The 17,037-nt window shown below is 32.9% G+C and overlaps 1 protein-coding gene across 1 annotated transcript; it reads left to right on the forward strand.

The window, feature by feature from the left end:
• Window positions 1–8,670: 8,670 nt before the first annotated feature.
• LOC142629245 (PI-PLC X domain-containing protein At5g67130-like) lies at window positions 8,671–13,151 on the forward strand. The gene is made up of 8 exons (XM_075803202.1): window positions 8,671–8,763; window positions 8,865–8,987; window positions 11,157–11,294; window positions 11,550–11,648; window positions 11,834–12,137; window positions 12,555–12,778; window positions 12,920–13,006; window positions 13,122–13,151. Exons 1-8 carry the CDS (start codon window positions 8,671–8,673, stop codon window positions 13,149–13,151), a joined length of 1,098 nt encoding a protein of 365 aa, XP_075659317.1.
• Window positions 13,152–17,037: the final 3,886 nt, after the last annotated feature.

The raw sequence follows: 17,037 nt of genomic DNA on the forward strand, positions 1-17,037 counted from the left end.
AACCATTCAAATAAATGACTGGGGATCAATATTAATCCAGTTACAAATTAAGGAGGGCTCAACTCATTCACACACAAGTGGGATGGAGTCATCCTCTTTTCATTCACAAAGAGAAAAGGTCATCCTCTAATTTTATAGAGTTGACAAATCAATTTTGTTTTCACGCAGCAAGTAATCACAGGAAAGTTTGACAGTCAATAATAATCCCCGAAATTTATAATGGGTTCTAGAATATTGTTTGATGCAAGTAGCGTAGGTTTATTTCATGAGTGTAGTCGTTTTATAGATTTTTTTTTTTTTATTTCACATAAAAAAAGATCTGATTTTTTCTAGTTCTCTACAAATCTAGATTTTCTTACTTATAAAACAGATTTGATTTTTTACATACAAACCAAAAACCAATTTTTTTTTACTTTGTTCCAAGACAGATCTGATTTTTTTTTTAGCAAAAAACATTGTTCCTTTTATTCACACTAAAAATAGATCTTATGTTTCTTCACCAAAACTATTTTTTTTTTTACCTATACCAAAACAGATCTGGTTCTTTTTTTTTTTTTTTTTAATGAATCACATCAAATTTTTTATTCACCAAAAACAGATCTGAATTTTTTTCTTAAAAGAAGAGGATATATTCATAAATAGATTTATGTGACTTACATAAGTGTTAAGTTTGTCATGTATGCAACATATCATCCATACCATGCATAAAAGGTACATTGATCATTAGATTCTAGACCTTCCCATTTCGTAACCTAGCTTCCGAATTTAGTTTCTTTTGGATAGGTAGACTTAGGCTTTATCTTTATTTTTATTTTTGGGTAGATTGCAACTAGGACAAAAAGCCATGTAATTTTTTGATAGTTTGTAACTCGGACCCAAAGCCTTATAATACTCAATTTATCAAGTTGTATTTTTTTTTTATCCAATTAATGACAATGAAACTTTTTGGTCATGTAAAGTTGTATTTTATTTTTTCTTATTTTTTGTATAAAAAATAAGTGGCGACTTCACATCACTTACCCAAAAAGAGAGGTGTCTTGAAAAAACACCCGAATCTCTTTTTTGAGAGCACCTTTAAAATTATTATTGCTGCTACTACTCCTATCAAGATAAGGGAAGCTTCAAAGACCTCTGTATCCAATAGATCTGAACATCATCTTTTTGCATTCTTTTCATTCCAAATGTTCAAACGGTAATAGCCAGATAACTCACCATTAGAAATTAGAGACCTAGTAGGTTAGGCATTCTTTTGAATAAGTCTGGAAAGAATTGCCATCCAACATATAACATATATGTTTCTAGCTATTTCCCCCTTTCCCTTGCTATTCTGGCATGTACAAGTAATTTTTTTTCCAAAAAACAAGTGAGATAAAATAAAGGGATAATAAAAAAAAGCTTGATCGTCCTGTAAGGTTGAATTTATTCAACCATATGTTGGCTTTATTTTGTACCAGATTTGCTTGTAATTCAACAATTAGATACCCTATATTTAGGTGGGAATCATGTAAGGATTGTGTGTGAGAGAATGTGAAGAATTCAAGTGTGTGTACAATCAAGAGCATTCTCGCAATTGGAACTCGCGAGTGACTCGCGATTGATAACTCGCCAAAAGTGCTACACGTGTGAAGCATGTAGGAAGGTGAAGGGTCACGATAGCTGGAGCACTATAGGACAAAAAGGACAGTCTGGTCAGTCAGTTATTTGGTGACTAGAACTCGCGACTTGTCCCAGTCGCAAGTGAGTTGCCAGAACCCCCTATTTTGCAGAAAAAATGACTTTTCACATTCCCTCACATAATCTACTATCAATATCCTTATACTCACGAAATGTAGAGAGCTTCCAAAGAGAATTTTGAGAAATAAACCCTAGAGAACAACAAGAATGATTTATCCATAATCTTATACCTTTGATTCTCAAATTCTTTTACTCTCACCCTCTCCATTGACATACCCTTGAGAGAACCTTTAGCCAAATCCTTATCTCACCATACCCATATAGTGAGAAGGTTATTTGGTGCTTGGGAAGCAGTTCAAAAAGGACCAATTCATTTGGTTGATGCAATGGGCTTATTGCGGGATCCGAAAAGTTAGAGAAGACACGGTTAGGCTTAACCTTGTTGGAGCAAGAGGCTTGGAGGGCTTAGGTGCATCGGGTAGATTAGGCTTGGGGGGTCTATTGCTATTCATGTATCCCAACTAATTTTCTAATAGATCATTTTACCGCTTGGAGGGTGGCAAAGAGGTTTTTACTGAGTTCTTCAATTTCCTTTTTGATAACACGTGCCGATATTATCTTTGTGTTTGCATCTCTCTAACCCTTACTCTTGCCTTTTAATTGCTGCTGTGGTTGTGATTAATTATGTCTTAGAGTAGTTTGTTTGTTTGGGTATAGCTTGCACTTATCATTTCGCACATTTATTATTTGAGTATAAGCTTGTGTTGGTATTTTTGAAATTGAGGGTTGTCGAGGGCGATTTTTGCGCGTAACCACGTGTCTTCAACTAGAAGTGTGACTTTGTTAAACCTGAATTTGTTTTAGGGAGTCCAATCCGGAACTCGACATTGGGCCACATAGACCAATGGCTTCCGGTGCATTTTAAGCCTATGGAATAGATAAAACCCAAAGTCTTAGAATCATGATAATGGTTGAAATATATAAATTATATGCTTAGCATAATAGCTTTGATTAAATGGTGAATTGAACGTTATTATTACGTGTGTTAAGTGATGTTCATTAAAATGTAATTAATTAAGTGTCATATGTCTAGTAATGGGATAAGTCCAATAGTCCATCTCCAACTGTGATATAATTCATGTCCAATATAATAAGGTATGTCCAACAATGGTCCATGTCCAAATAAGGTATGTCCAACAATGTTTTATGTCCAAATAATATATGTCAATCGGTAGTAAATGTTCAAATAATATATATCAATAAGTGGTGTATGTCCAAATAATATATGTGCAACGGTGGTAGATCAATTTATTAATATGTATATTCATTAATGAAGTATTAGTGAGACTATGTTTTATTAAAGAGTGAGATGATATTAAAGTAAGTTGCATCCAATGGTACAATAATAATGAATTAACATGTACTTAATAATGTAATCTTGAAGATATGGAGATTTTGACTTATCTTGTATGTTTTTTACTCCAGCTGTACAACATCACTTTGTTCTTTATATGATTTGTGGCTCCAGCCATATATCATTAGTAAGCTTCACAGTTTGTAGCTCCAGCCATATAGTGTCAATGAGCTGCTAACATTCCAGCGGTATAATAACATTAGTCGAGTGGTATAATGATAATGAATAAAATATACATAATAATCTAAGTTTGAAGGTAAAATATGATGACTTATCCTCATAGTTTGTGGCTCCAACCATAGAACAGCAGTGGACTTATGACATTTCAGCAGCATGATAAAATGAGTTTAGCGGTACAATATGATATTATGAGTCTTTCCATGGTGACTTCATGATTGAAGGGGAAAAATGGCTGCAACTAGAGGGAGAGACAGAGTACGTCTAGCCGTGTGCATAGATTCCTTAAGTTTATCCCCTTTCTTTATGCACATAAATGACTTTCCCTACGTAATGCTCTTTTAATTTTTAGTCAAATACGAGTGATGTTGCCTTCCATGAGAATGACTTTTAGTATTATAAGTTTTTGTCATTCATAAGAAGGACTTTTAGCATCATAAATATATGTCTTCCATGAGAAAGGACTTTTAGTAATAAGTTCTTGGAAGAGTGTTTGATACGTTTCAAGATGTGTGGAGACGGTAAAAAATATATATATTTTGTGAGATATAGTGTTTGTAATATGTATAGGAATTATATGTAGATGCTTTGTTGAACATGGATTTTGTATACGTATACTTTGTAAGACATGGAGTTTAAAGATATATGAGAAGTATGTATGGGTATTTTGTGAGGAATATGTTTGTAAAATATATGGAAGTGTGAGATAGATAATATAAAGGTTAAATATAGTAAATACATGAGATTATAGCAGCTGCTGGAGTGGTTTTTTGCGTTATATCATGGGTGATGTTGCTTTCTAAGAAGGGAGATTTTGTATGAGAAATAAAGAATAAGATGGAGATGTGTTTTTAGGCAGCAAAATGATGAAGTTTTAGAATATTAAAGTGTGGGAGAGATGGATAGTATGTAATGGTGTGGTGTAAGAGGTGTGATGTAATGGTGTTATCTAAGAAGAGATATTTTTGTAAGGGAGATGGAGAAATATGGAAATGTTTAGAGATATGTGCAACAAAGTGAATGAAGTTTTAGAATATTGAGGATGAGAGAGGGATGGATGGTGTCCCATGGTATGTGGCTTGGTCCTTTTTATATAGAGCCAAGTATGTAACTAGATTAGAATTAGTTGAAGGGAAATTCAACAAATAAGGGAAAATCTTTAAAAAAGTAAGTGGTTTCATTAGTGGGTTTTTGTTTTTTAGCCAAAAGAAAAAAATTTGAGACTTTAATGTTATTGGAGCTGCTGTTACAGCTGTCAGTCACAACTGTTATAGCTGGATGATGTCATCTGAATGACATATTTTGCTGGAGGAAAATATTTGACATTAAATTCATGGTTTGGCTAAAAATAGTAAGATAATCTTTATAGAATCCTTCTATTTCTGGTACTACAGCTGTAGGCTAAGGATCTTAGCTTAAAATGGTAGGATTTCTTTTATGGGATCCTTACTTCTTTGGGTATGACAGCAAGCTGCTAGGATTGGGCATTAATGGGCAAGATAAATATTTTGCTGGAGGAAAATATTTGATATTAAATTCATGGTTTGGCTAAAAATGGTAAGATAATCTTTATAGAATCCTTCTATTTCTGGTACTACAGCTGTAGGTTAAGGATCTTAGCTTAAAATGGTAGGATTTCTTTTATGGGATCCTTACTTCTTTGGGTATGACAGCAAGCTGCTGGGATTGGGCATTAATGGGCAAGTGATGTCATTTTAAGACATGTGTCAACCTGTTGGAGCTACTGCAGCTTCTCCTGGAGCTGTTGCAGCTTCTTCTAGAGTTGCTGTTGGTATTTTTGGCTAAGTTTCATCTTTTGGAAAATTATATGTTTAATCCATAGACTAGTTGGTTGATATTTAATGAAGTTTTAGAGATGTAATTATGGTCTCTTTCTATTTTAACCAAATCTTGGAGAGTAAGGAGGACATTTAATGCTAGATATGATATATTAATATATATTTAGTCATGTGCTTGGACTTGATTTAAATGAAAATAATAATATAATTTATATAAAATAATATAATTACATTTTTAAACTTATATTCTATGATGAATATTAATTTTTATGTAAAAAGCATGGGGAGTTTTATCATTTTAAATGTTATGTGATATGATAGGTTTACCAAATGTTACCTATCGCACACTGACCCATCCGAGTTCAAGGAATTGGGGAAGACATGCCAAGCAACATGTTTTTACTTTATCAACTTTGAACCACTAGAGCTTTACTGAACATACTTCTTAACCCTCCAAATCACGACTCCCAAAATTCCCTCGATGAGACTCATGAGCTTGGATCATGAGCCAAAAATGAGATGTTGTGTCATGAGCTCAAACTATGGGCTTTGATGAGATTACATCGCCACGAGTTTTGGACCATGGGCTTCGACTTCATTTTGTGAATATGGACTCTTTTGGGCTTTAAAAGAGATTTTTCCAAAATTCATGATAATGTTGACGTGGTGTGAGTTGCCAATGAAATGAAGCCATGTGGTGTGAAAAATTTGTCCTCAACAAGGGTCTAAACATTCACTAGTGTTTTATACACCAAGTGAACTTTCATGTCCATTTCGGGATATTTTGGTGGTGGGTTCAATAAACTTGAAAAATGTGCCATAAACAATGAGGCTTCAAGTTCCATCCGCTATGTTACTACTTTATGGGTTTTTGGGATGCCTCCTAGTAAGAGTGTGAAATAATATGCCTAAAAGACTGGACACTTAAGGGTATGTTTAGTAACTGTTATTTCCTCTTATTTTCTGTTTCAAATTTTTTTTATTTTTTTTTAATTTTTGAGGCTAAAAAACTTGTTTGGCAATCCCAAATGGACAATAAACAAAAACTATTCTCAAACCTCAATTTGTGAAGGAAATTGAAAACATATAAAAAATTATTTTCAATTTCTAATTTTCAAAAGTCAATGAAAATACACATTTAATTTAATGAATCAGTCTCATTTAATGAGTTAGCATTAGAGTTCAAATCCTAGTAACAATATATTTTAGTATTTTCTATTTTTTTCTTCAAAAAACTATTTTTTTTTTTTTTAGTTTCAAATAACCAAACAAGTTCTTAATTTAAAAAATACGAGAAAATTGTTTTTTTTTTTTTATTCTCAAAAACAAGTTTTGAAAATAGAAAACAAAAACTGTTACCAAACATAACCTAAGTTCCAAGTTCTATCCATTATGTTTCAAAGACTGGACAACTAAATCGGTGGACCTAACCATTTAAGTCTCAATTGGTTATGTAATTTTTTCTCATCATGTAAAGAATATAAAGATCCCTTAATTGGGAGGAAGGGATTTGATCATTGGAAGGTTAGGATGAGCAAGATCTCCTGATTGGAAACCTAATGAGAAGGAGGGATTGGAGGAATTAGGAGTGCTCAAAAATCAAATATGCCTAACAAAACTGCCCGATTGATTTGAGAAAGTTGTATCTGGTGGATTGGGTGGAACCAAATTGAAACCTAAATGAATTTCAAGCATGTTGGAGAATAAAAATCAAAATTTTGACTCACCTCTCTTCATGCTCAAAATTAAATGAGGTTGGCTGAAACTTGTAGTCTTAAAAATCAAAATTATCTTTATCTAAAGGATAAAAACAAGGTTTCAAGTGATAATCTAATGGTAATAACATTATTTATGGTGTCCATTGTATGTGGTTCAAATTTGATGAAAAAAAAAAAAAAAAAAGCTATCCTAACAACAACTTAACTTAATTTATCGTCTTTACCTTAAACAATGAATTGAAGAGAAAACCTCTATAGTCTATTCTCTCTTCTCCTTCCTCCAAAAGGCACATTAAACTTCTTTCTCTTTAAATTAAGATCCTCTAAAGTTTTTTGGACAACTCAACCATTAAATTTCTAAAATCTTATCTATCTATTTTAAAATGAGTGGATTAAATTTCATCACTCCATTTATAATTTAAATATATATCAAAATAGTGATAGTCAACTTTGTTTAAATAATGATGAGGTGGCAAAATCCAATCCACTAATTTTAAACTTGATGGATATGATTTTAGTAATTCCATAACTAAGTTACCTTAGAACTTTAAAGGATCTTTATCACTCTTAACCTAACTAGTGGATCAACACTCTTAAGAAATAACCAAAAGCAGGTCAGCAGCAAGATAGGCTAAAAATTTAGGTATATACCTTAGAACTAGTCGGCCTAAATTGTAATTTTGTTGAGAAAATTAGAAAAACATAAATAAATATACTATTGATCCTACAACTTTGAATCCCTCCTCCCCTAAAACTCTCAAGCACTTTTTGTATAGTGAAGTATCATCTTGCATACAACTACAAGGGTGTGCAGTTGGCACAAGTTTTTTTTTAGAGAATCAGGAAAAAAAAATTAATATGATGAACCCTATTAAGTTGTGATATATTTATAATTACCTAGAGAAATGAATCCTAAATTAATAAATTGATGAACCCTATTAAGTTGTGATATATGTATAATTACCTGGAGAAATGAATCCTTTTAATTTATTTATTTTATGGTGTGACCCATGTTTAGGAATATATTTAATAATTTTCATATCAGAGTTTTTTTTATTATAGATAATATAGACAAAAGACATAGGGGATAGAGAATGAGGGAGTGGGAAGACAAGACTTGCAATACTAGCACTTACAAAAGGGTCTTCATATCAAAGTTTTGGACATGTGTTTATTGATGACAATATCAATTTTTGTACTTTCACTTTTTCTCTTTTCTTCAAGAGCAATGAGTCAGTTTTTTTTTTTTTTTAAATTAAGAGCAATGACTCAATTTGGTTAACAATATTGACAGAAATGGCAATTAGACATTAATATAAAAGCATATACAGAGGATGCAAGAATTTAGGATAGATTATGAGTAAGAATCTAATAAATTATGAGAACCCACCACTAATTTTTTTTTTCCCTATTAGAAACAGCCAATAACAGTTTGTCATTTAGAATTTATTGTGAAAGTGCTATAAAATTATTGATGACATGACATTTCTCATCATGTTTTCTATGGATAATGACGGCCACAAATTATCATTGACCAAGTCATATAAGTAGTATATTTTTTTGGGATAATCCAAGACCTATAATTACCTTCAAGAATCCAATGATAAATTGAATATTTTTTCATGAGAAAAAAAGATTTCCATATTGACAATGTGATGTTAAGATTTCTATGCTTTTTTTGGTTCCCAAGACCTGTAGTTACTATTTGAGTTTGACTCAGCAATTTTTAGCCACACAAGTGCAATTTCGAACTCTCATTGAACATCGGCCTTTTTTTGCTGAACATGGAATATTGGACACTGTCAGCTATAAAATGTCAGTAACGATTTAATTTCATCAGTTACATAAATATTCTTTCAAAACTTCAATACTTTGCTATTGCTCCAAAATGGGTCTCTTGGAAAGCATTCCCTTGGTTATAATTTCAGTTCTTCTCAGTGTTACTGCCATCGTTGATGCATGTTCCAATGGAGGATGCAAGGTCTAACTCTTTGTTCTATGATGTATAGTAATACTGCACAAAGTGATATCAATTTGATGCATAATTTCAGCTAATATTGTTGTATTTTTCTGTTGTAGCAGCTCCTAGAGGAATGCTCATCAACTCCAGATTGTGCGGCTGGTCTATTGTGTGGCTCTTGTCCTATAAGATTTCATCGTGAAAGATGCATAAGATCAACCTTTACAGACCAATTCAAGTTGCTGGTACTCTCTCTCTCTCTCTCTCTGTAAAAAAGGTTTGTTAACAGTCTTGTACCTCAGTGATACTGGTCAGTTATCCAATGGAAGAGAACCTAAATTCAAATGAATCAAATCTCCTTACCCCAGCATGTTGTAAGAAAAAAAAAAAAAATATATATATATATATATATATATACTAGTTAAAAATTTTGAAATTTATATCTTTCTATCATTAAAGCTCAATCTTTTTTTTTTTTTTAATATGGGATTGATGATCTTATTGATAAAAAGGTATAGATTTCAAAATTTTCTCTCAAATTATCAAAAAAAAAAAAATTGATGCAAGGTTACGGCAAGTGTGGCTGTATATGTGGGTCCAAAAAGGATGACCTACTTGGTAAGGTTTCTTGTCTTTAAATTTAAAAAACAGTAATAAATAAATTAAAAAAAAGTCTCAATCCCAACATAACCAAAAATCAGCTACTTTATTTTCTTCTCTTCAAGTGTAAAGTATTTCAACATGATTATATTAAGTAAATATTATTAACTGTCTTCCAAAACATACACATTTTGATTAAACGGTTGTCAATAACTAATTTTGAATCTCATTCTATATGAATCTTTTGTAGACTTTGTCAATTTGGGGGTGTGCATGAGTCGGGTTAAGGGGATTTTTTGACCCCACCTATCATGGTAGGTTAAAAAAAATTCAACCCAAACCCAACCTATCACATAAGTCTAATCCAACCCAACCCAACTCACATGGGTTGGGTTGAACCCATATGTTGGACAATTATTATTATTATTATTATTATTATTATTAAATTAAGCAGAAAAATATATAAATATAAATATATTAAAAAAATCTAAATATTAGTATCAATGTAACTTCTTAAAGGCAAACAACACTAATGACTAAACAACAATAGTAATTTACTAGAATTTATGTGAACTGATTGGCTTTTATATAGAATAGAAAGAGCTAGTTATTTTTTTAAAAAAATTATTATTTATATAATATTTTATATATATATATATATATTAAATATATGGGTGGGTCGGGTTGGGTTTGGCGGGCTTAATATTTTATGACCTGAACCCAACCCGACCCGCTATCAAAAAAAATTTTGTAACCCAACCCGATTCACCAAGCCCTAGAAACTGACTTAACTTGGCAGGTTGGGTTGAGTTGATTTGATTTTGGTAGGTTGGCTGCACACCCCTATTTGTCATGATGTCGATCTCTCTTTGTGATTGCAAACTCTTGGAAATCCTTGTCATTGGTTCTATGAATTTGCTTCCCTCACTATATTGAAAACTTTGAAGAGAAAACAAAATGAATAGGAAAACTTTAGTTATTGACTAAAAGATTAATGACTAGTCAATAATTGTTGAATTGGGATGAACATAGATGTCCCATTCTAATTTGATTGGCCAATAAAGAGATGCTAGTCACCACTTGAAATTTATGGTAGTGGCTCTTCAAAAAGTTCAAAATTGATTTTGTGGGTGAGTTGGGCCCGGACGGCCATGTATGCCACCTTGGTTAGAGTCAAACTTGAGGCCCAAGGCCCACCAAACTGATTGGGTTTGGGACACCAGGGAAGAGTTGGACTTGGGCCTTGTCACGAAGGGCCCAACCTCAAGATCAAGATTGTGATTGAGGGGAAGTCGACCTGTGAGACTCTTAAGTGGTTGGCTAGATGTGGGTTGGTAACAAGGCAGTCGGGGTGCAACACGCACCCAGAGATATGGTAGTTGGGGTCTAATAGTGCCATTAGGGAACCACCCCCGAACACTGTCTAGCGTCTGGAATAAGTTTCAAGAGAATCCTCAAAAGTCGCGAGGATCCCTTGGGATTCTAATGAACGTAGGAATGTGTGCAAAGTGGGAAAACAATGATGATCATTCCACTCACAAGAGCCTATAAAAGAAGAAAGATGGTAAGGGCTAGGGGGTTCGAAAAAGTTGGGAGAGTGAGGGATAGAGAGTTAAAACACTGGGAAACACAAGGAAAAGGGAAGTATCCAGGTGAAGTTTGGGGCCTAATCTATTGGATTAAGACCCAGCCCACGAACAAATAAGTTGTGTCCCAAAATATTACAGCCTAATGAGGCTTTAGTGGCTACAGATTTCAAGTAATACTATTCTCACTTTAAAATATGACATACTAACAAACTTAATTTGCGACAGAACAATTCCTTACCTTTCAACAAATATGCATATTTGACAACCCACAATTCTTTTGCCATTGCTGGAGAACCATCCCATACCGGGATTCCTCGACTTGCATTGCCAAATCAAGAGGACAGTATCACACAACAACTAAATGTAAGTCCATTCTTTCATAGATTGTTTTAATTAAGAGTAAAACTTAGTTATAATACCTTAAGTAGTGTATCTTAAAATCTCTAATTCAGTTTAAACACATGGTTGCAATGAATTTAATTGTCCTTAAAGATAACAGTTTTTTGCACTGTATCAGTAAACGGAACTGTGTATTTAAATTTAATTGAATCACCTAAGGAACTATACTTAGATTTTAACCTTTGATAACTTAATTATACTTTATATGTCTTTTTGCAGGATGGAGTTCGAGCCTTAATGTTGGACACATATGACTTCAAGGATGACATTTGGTTGTGCCATTCATTTGAAGGAAAATGTTATGACTTTACTGCCTTTGTAAGCAATTCGTAAACCTCACTTTCACTTCCCTATGCTCTACACAAGAAAACTTGGTGATATGGTTACAAATTTATATAGAGAGTTGATAGCTTGTACTATAAAAGAGTAGAATGGTTGATAATGTTTCAATGAACTAATTCATGGTGAAAATAATATTGGTTTCGATTCTTTTCTTTTTACAGAGCCCTGCTATAGACACTTTGAAGGAAGTAGAAGCCTTCTTAGGAGCAAATCCATCAGAAATCATAACTCTAATTTTGGAAGACTATGTAGAGTCCCCAAATGGATTAACAAAGGTTTTTAATGCTTCTGGTTTGACGAAGTACTGGTTTCCAGTGTCAAACATGCCTCAAAATGGTCAAGATTGGCCTCTTGTCAAAGATATGGTAGCTAATAATCAAAGGCTTATTGTCTTCACCTCCAAGAGACAAAAGCAAGAAAGCGAAGGAATAGCTTATCAATGGAACTTCATGGTAGAAAATATGTGTAAGTCAACATGTTTTTTGTCCAAGGACAGAAACAACATGATGTTCCATAAATACATTTTATGTTAGACTAAATTACACTTCAATTTTTTTTTTTATCATCCCTCATGTTGTCTGTTTTCATTATAAGGGACAAAAATGAAAAATTATTAATTTTTGGGTAAAAGTACAGTTATACACCTAAAAAGGTAAACCTTTAAAAGAGTTGTACATAAGCTGAATAAAAAGCTTAAATCATCCTACCACTCATCCAAATGAAAACACCCCCAAACATAAAGGATCAAAACTTATAATTCAGTCTATGTGAAGAACATAACAATTGGATTATGCTCCTTAATATATGTACAGTGATGCATTCTTTCAATTTAGCATTGATAGTGTTATGTGTTTTGAGTTTCTTTTGTTTTAAGATTTGCAGATGGGGATGATGGAATGCATTCAGGAAGCTGTCCTAACCGTGGGGAGTCAGCAGCACTCAATGACAAAACTAAGTCTTTGGTTCTGGTAAATTACTTCAGGTCAGCTCCAATTAAGCAAGCCTCATGTGTCGACAATTCACCAGAGCTCCTTAATATGCTTCAAACATGTTATGGAGCAGCTGGTAACCGATGGGCTAACTTTGTTGCTGTTGACTTCTACAAGGTAAAGCTATTATTTTTCCATCATAGTGGTTCCTCCTATTTGAATATTTTCCATGGCAGAAAGTTCTCCTAGCTAGGAACATAAATTTTGGTTTGGGATTATTGTTATTATTATAGCTATTGTTATTATATATTGATGCAGAGGAGTGATGGTAGAGGAGCATTTCAAGCTGTAGACAAATTGAATGGGAAGCTATTGTGTGGCTGCGATGATGTAAATGCCTGCGTGGTAAGATGCCTTTTACTCAAACTTGATTGCAATATGCAACAAAAACATAATAGAACTAGCATGCTTCATATGTCTAGGAGTGAGGAGAAACACTTATTTTCAATTTTTCTTGCAGCCTGGATCGTCAACAACGTGCAATCCATAGGAGCCAATACAGCATTTGGAAATGCCAGTTTGGACATTGAAGTAAATTTTACACAATAATAATAAGAATCCATAAACTACAGGGTGGGGGTGGTATGCAGGTTAGGAGGTCTGATCAGAGGTCATGATGGGTAGTATTTATGATGGAATTATAAATTGCTGTTTCTCACCTTGTTCAATTATGGTTGGCTATGTACCCATGTAAATTAAGCTCAAACAGACCAAATTCAAGGATTTGGAATTAAAAGAGTTGGATTATTTTGCTTGAGTGAAGTTCTATAAAGACTTAATTTGTAAAAAAGAAAGAAAGGAGAACAAAAGCAGAGGCTCTTGCTCCAACAAGATGGATAATAAATTTCAAATAACATCTTGAAGCCTTTTTTGGGGGTAACTTAGAAACTCAGTTGAGTTGACTAACCATAACAGAAGAGCGAGTTTGGGTTGCATCTGAGTGTTCCAATGCACTGGACACGACATGGAAACAATATGTTAAAAAATGGTCACATGTTTCTTTTGTGTCCCATCAAATACACTGAAGCACTGAATAAAAGCCTTACTCCATAAGAGCATTACTGTTTACCTTTTCAATTTTTGGCTGTCTTTATAAATTATTACTACTACCACTATCAAGAAGATGGAAGCTTCAAAGACCTCAGCAGCCTGGAGTTCTGAACATCATCCTTTTGCATTCTTTTCATTCCAAATGTTCAAATGGTAACAGCCAAATAACTCACCATTGGAAATTAGAGAGCTAAAAGGTTAGGCATGCTTTTGAGTAAGTCCGGCAAGAACTGCCGTCCAACATGTTTGTTTCTCGCTATTTCCCCCTTCCCCTTGCTTGTCTGGCGTGCAACTTCTATAAGACCATGGCTAACACAATAATCTGCTCAAGTAATCTTGCTCTTTTGCTTATTTATTATTATCATTACTATATGTGATATCCATACGTGGCATATAAATAAAAAAATAAAAACTCCAAAGATACACAAATCTTGACACCCAAGTATAATTGTTAAATTGGATATGAGTTGAGGTGTCACTGTTAAATTCTACTAAAGTTAATGCAAAGAATTCTAATCAAGGTTGTCAAAATCGGGATCTTACGTAGGATCGTTGAAGATAGATGGGATCATAGATCGTAGAATCGGATTGTGAATCGTAAGATCTTACATATTTTTAGATTTAAAGCAAAAAATGCATTGATAATGACTTTGTATGTTAAATAATCACGTAAATTATAAATTCATCCATAAAAAAAAATAAAAAATAAGTAAAAACTAAGATTTGCATCATATGATGTAATTTGCATATCATACATTGCTAAGTCTATAATAACGGAACAAATATATTTAAGTTTTGACACAATGTATATAAAAAGTTCAATAAATGTTTAATTAGCAACCAAATACCAAAATATTTATCAAAACATATGGAAAATATTTTCTAAGTTCTAAGTTCCAAGTTTGAAATCCAAAATAAGTTAGAAAATGGAAACTAGCTAACTACAATATGAAATCTAAAAGCAAGATAAATATTAAGGTGAATTGAATATTTAATTATTCTCATTTTAAAGTTCTTATAACCACTGCCCTAAACTCCTAATCATCATCATCCATTTCATCATCTATATAGACATTATATATTTGTATACTAGAGCTACAAAAGACATCAAGATACAATTTCAGACTCAACTATTCAAGTTATACCACTCAGCAACAATTAAAGAGCATGCTAAAAAAAATCAATCAATCAATATACAAATACAAGCATAGCTAATATTTAGTAATATTAAAACACAAATTAGTATATTGATCAAACAAATTTAATGACATTATAGCTTAAAAGGCAGCAAAGCCAACATCAAATTCTTCATTTAGAAATGATGAAGCATTACTTCATTTTGATTACAAGTGAACTAGAAACTAAACGTTTTGGTGAGGTGGGATCGTAAAATCGTGCAATCCTATGATCCAGATTGCGATTTCGACAATTATGATCCTAATCTTATACCCTTTACAGCACCATGTCACATCCCACATCTTTTTTAGTGTATCAAGGTGCATTCATGTGAGTCTGTGACTACGCATTTTTAGTCCTCCCTAAGCATGTATTATTTCACACAAACACATTGTGAGTGAAAGAGAAAGCATGAGGTAGTAAAGAAAATCACAAGGAATGACCACATGGTAGAATCTCATGTCTTCCCGCATGAGATATTTGCTTATATATATAGAGGATTGAGTTCAAGTTATACCTAGTGTAACTTTAAGCAATGTTACACCCCAATAACTTATTATTGAATTCATATTTTGAAAATCTTATTATTGGATTATATGTTCTAATGTTCTTAATATGCATTCTAATTTTCATGTCAATCAGATGTTATTTATTATTTGATCCAAAAACTCATATCTTATGCATTGTTTTAAATTACAAAAACTCAAATTTAAAAAATTGATTGATGACATTACTATTGATCTTTTGAAATTTTGCAAATATTGAGAATATACGAAAATGATGTAATTCAAAGATGGATTTGTCAAAATTTGCATCTAATTAAAAAATATTTATTAGTGTAATATTGCTTAAAGTTACACTAGGTGTTACATGAACATATATATTACTTAAAGGTTTAATCATCATCATGCAGTTCATTTAAAAGCAATAACGTTAAAACAAATGAGTAATTGCCCTAAAGATTGCATTTATATGTTCATAGTCTTCATGTTTAGAAAGACTTTTACTTAAATTAAGCCAAACCAAAATTGACTGAAATGTTATGTCAATATGAACCAAATTGGACCGAAGTGGTCTGAATGATCGAAGTAGACACAAATGGACATAGGACCAAAGTGAATCGCATAAGACCAAATGGACTGAATAGGACCAAAGTGGACTGAATGAACCAAATAGGGCCAATGTGGACTGAATAGGACTAAAGTGGACCAAATAGACAGAATATGACAGAATGGACCAAAGTAGACCGAAGAGGACTGACTAATACCGAATGGATTACCACCACGCACCCTTGGTGCGGTGGTTATTGCACAAGTGCTTGTGTGGTGTAGTGGGCAAAGACTAGAGTTCAAGTCTCTAAAAGAGAGTTTCACACATATATGCACTTAGATTAAGTTAGAGTAGAAATTCTATATACTGAATGGATTGAAATTGACAAATTGGACTGAGTGGACCTCATATGACCAATGTGGACCGAAAAAGACCAAAATAGACCGAATGGGACCAAATAATACTGAATGGATTGGAGTAGAAGTGGACTGAATGGGCCAAATAGGATCAATGTAGGCCGAATGGATCAAATCGAATAGACGAATCCGACTGAATGTACCGAATAATACCGAATGGATTGAAGTGGACTGAATGGGTCAAATAGGACCGAAGTGGACCGAATAGGACCGAAGTAGACCGAACGGACTGAATAATACTAAATGGATTGAAGTTAACTGAATGGATCAAATAGGACTGAATGGACCCAAAAAAAACCGGACCAAAGTGGATTGAATAGGACAGAATAATACTAAATTGACTGCAGTGGACCAACGTAGATTGAATATTCCGAATAGAATCAAATGGAAACAATGTAGACCAAATAAGAACAATGTTAACCGAATAGGACCAAAGGGAACAAAATGGTCCGTAAGAGAAGTGCAACTTTTTATTTTAAAATTTATAAATATTCTTTAGACACCTAAAGTATTCTTTTTATATATATTTCCTAAGATATATAAAAAGTATTATCAAAGATTCAAAGGGTTTGAATTTCGTTGCAATTTTTTTCACCTGAGCTACTCTTTTTGTTTTTGGATTTTCAAAATATAAATTCAAGAACAAATTATTAGGTAATGAAACATAAAGGCTGTAAAGGCTGC

This window comes from Castanea sativa, chromosome 3 (assembly GCF_040712315.1).
Source record: "Castanea sativa cultivar Marrone di Chiusa Pesio chromosome 3, ASM4071231v1".
Taxonomy (NCBI): domain Eukaryota; kingdom Viridiplantae; phylum Streptophyta; class Magnoliopsida; order Fagales; family Fagaceae; genus Castanea; species Castanea sativa.

What these genes read in the sequence shown, in the direction of transcription:
- LOC142629245 (XM_075803202.1), top strand. Translation starts at nt 8,671, where the DNA reads ATGGGTCTCTTGGAAAGCATTCCCTTGGTTATAATTTCAGTTCTTCTC. An exon ending in CAGACCAATTCAAGTTGCTG is followed by an intron (nt 8,988 to 11,156) that starts GTACTCTCTCTC and finishes AATTTGCGACAG; the next exon opens with AACAATTCCTTACCTTTCAA. An exon ending in CTTCATGGTAGAAAATATGT is followed by an intron (nt 12,138 to 12,554) that starts GTAAGTCAACAT and finishes TAAGATTTGCAG; the next exon opens with ATGGGGATGATGGAATGCAT.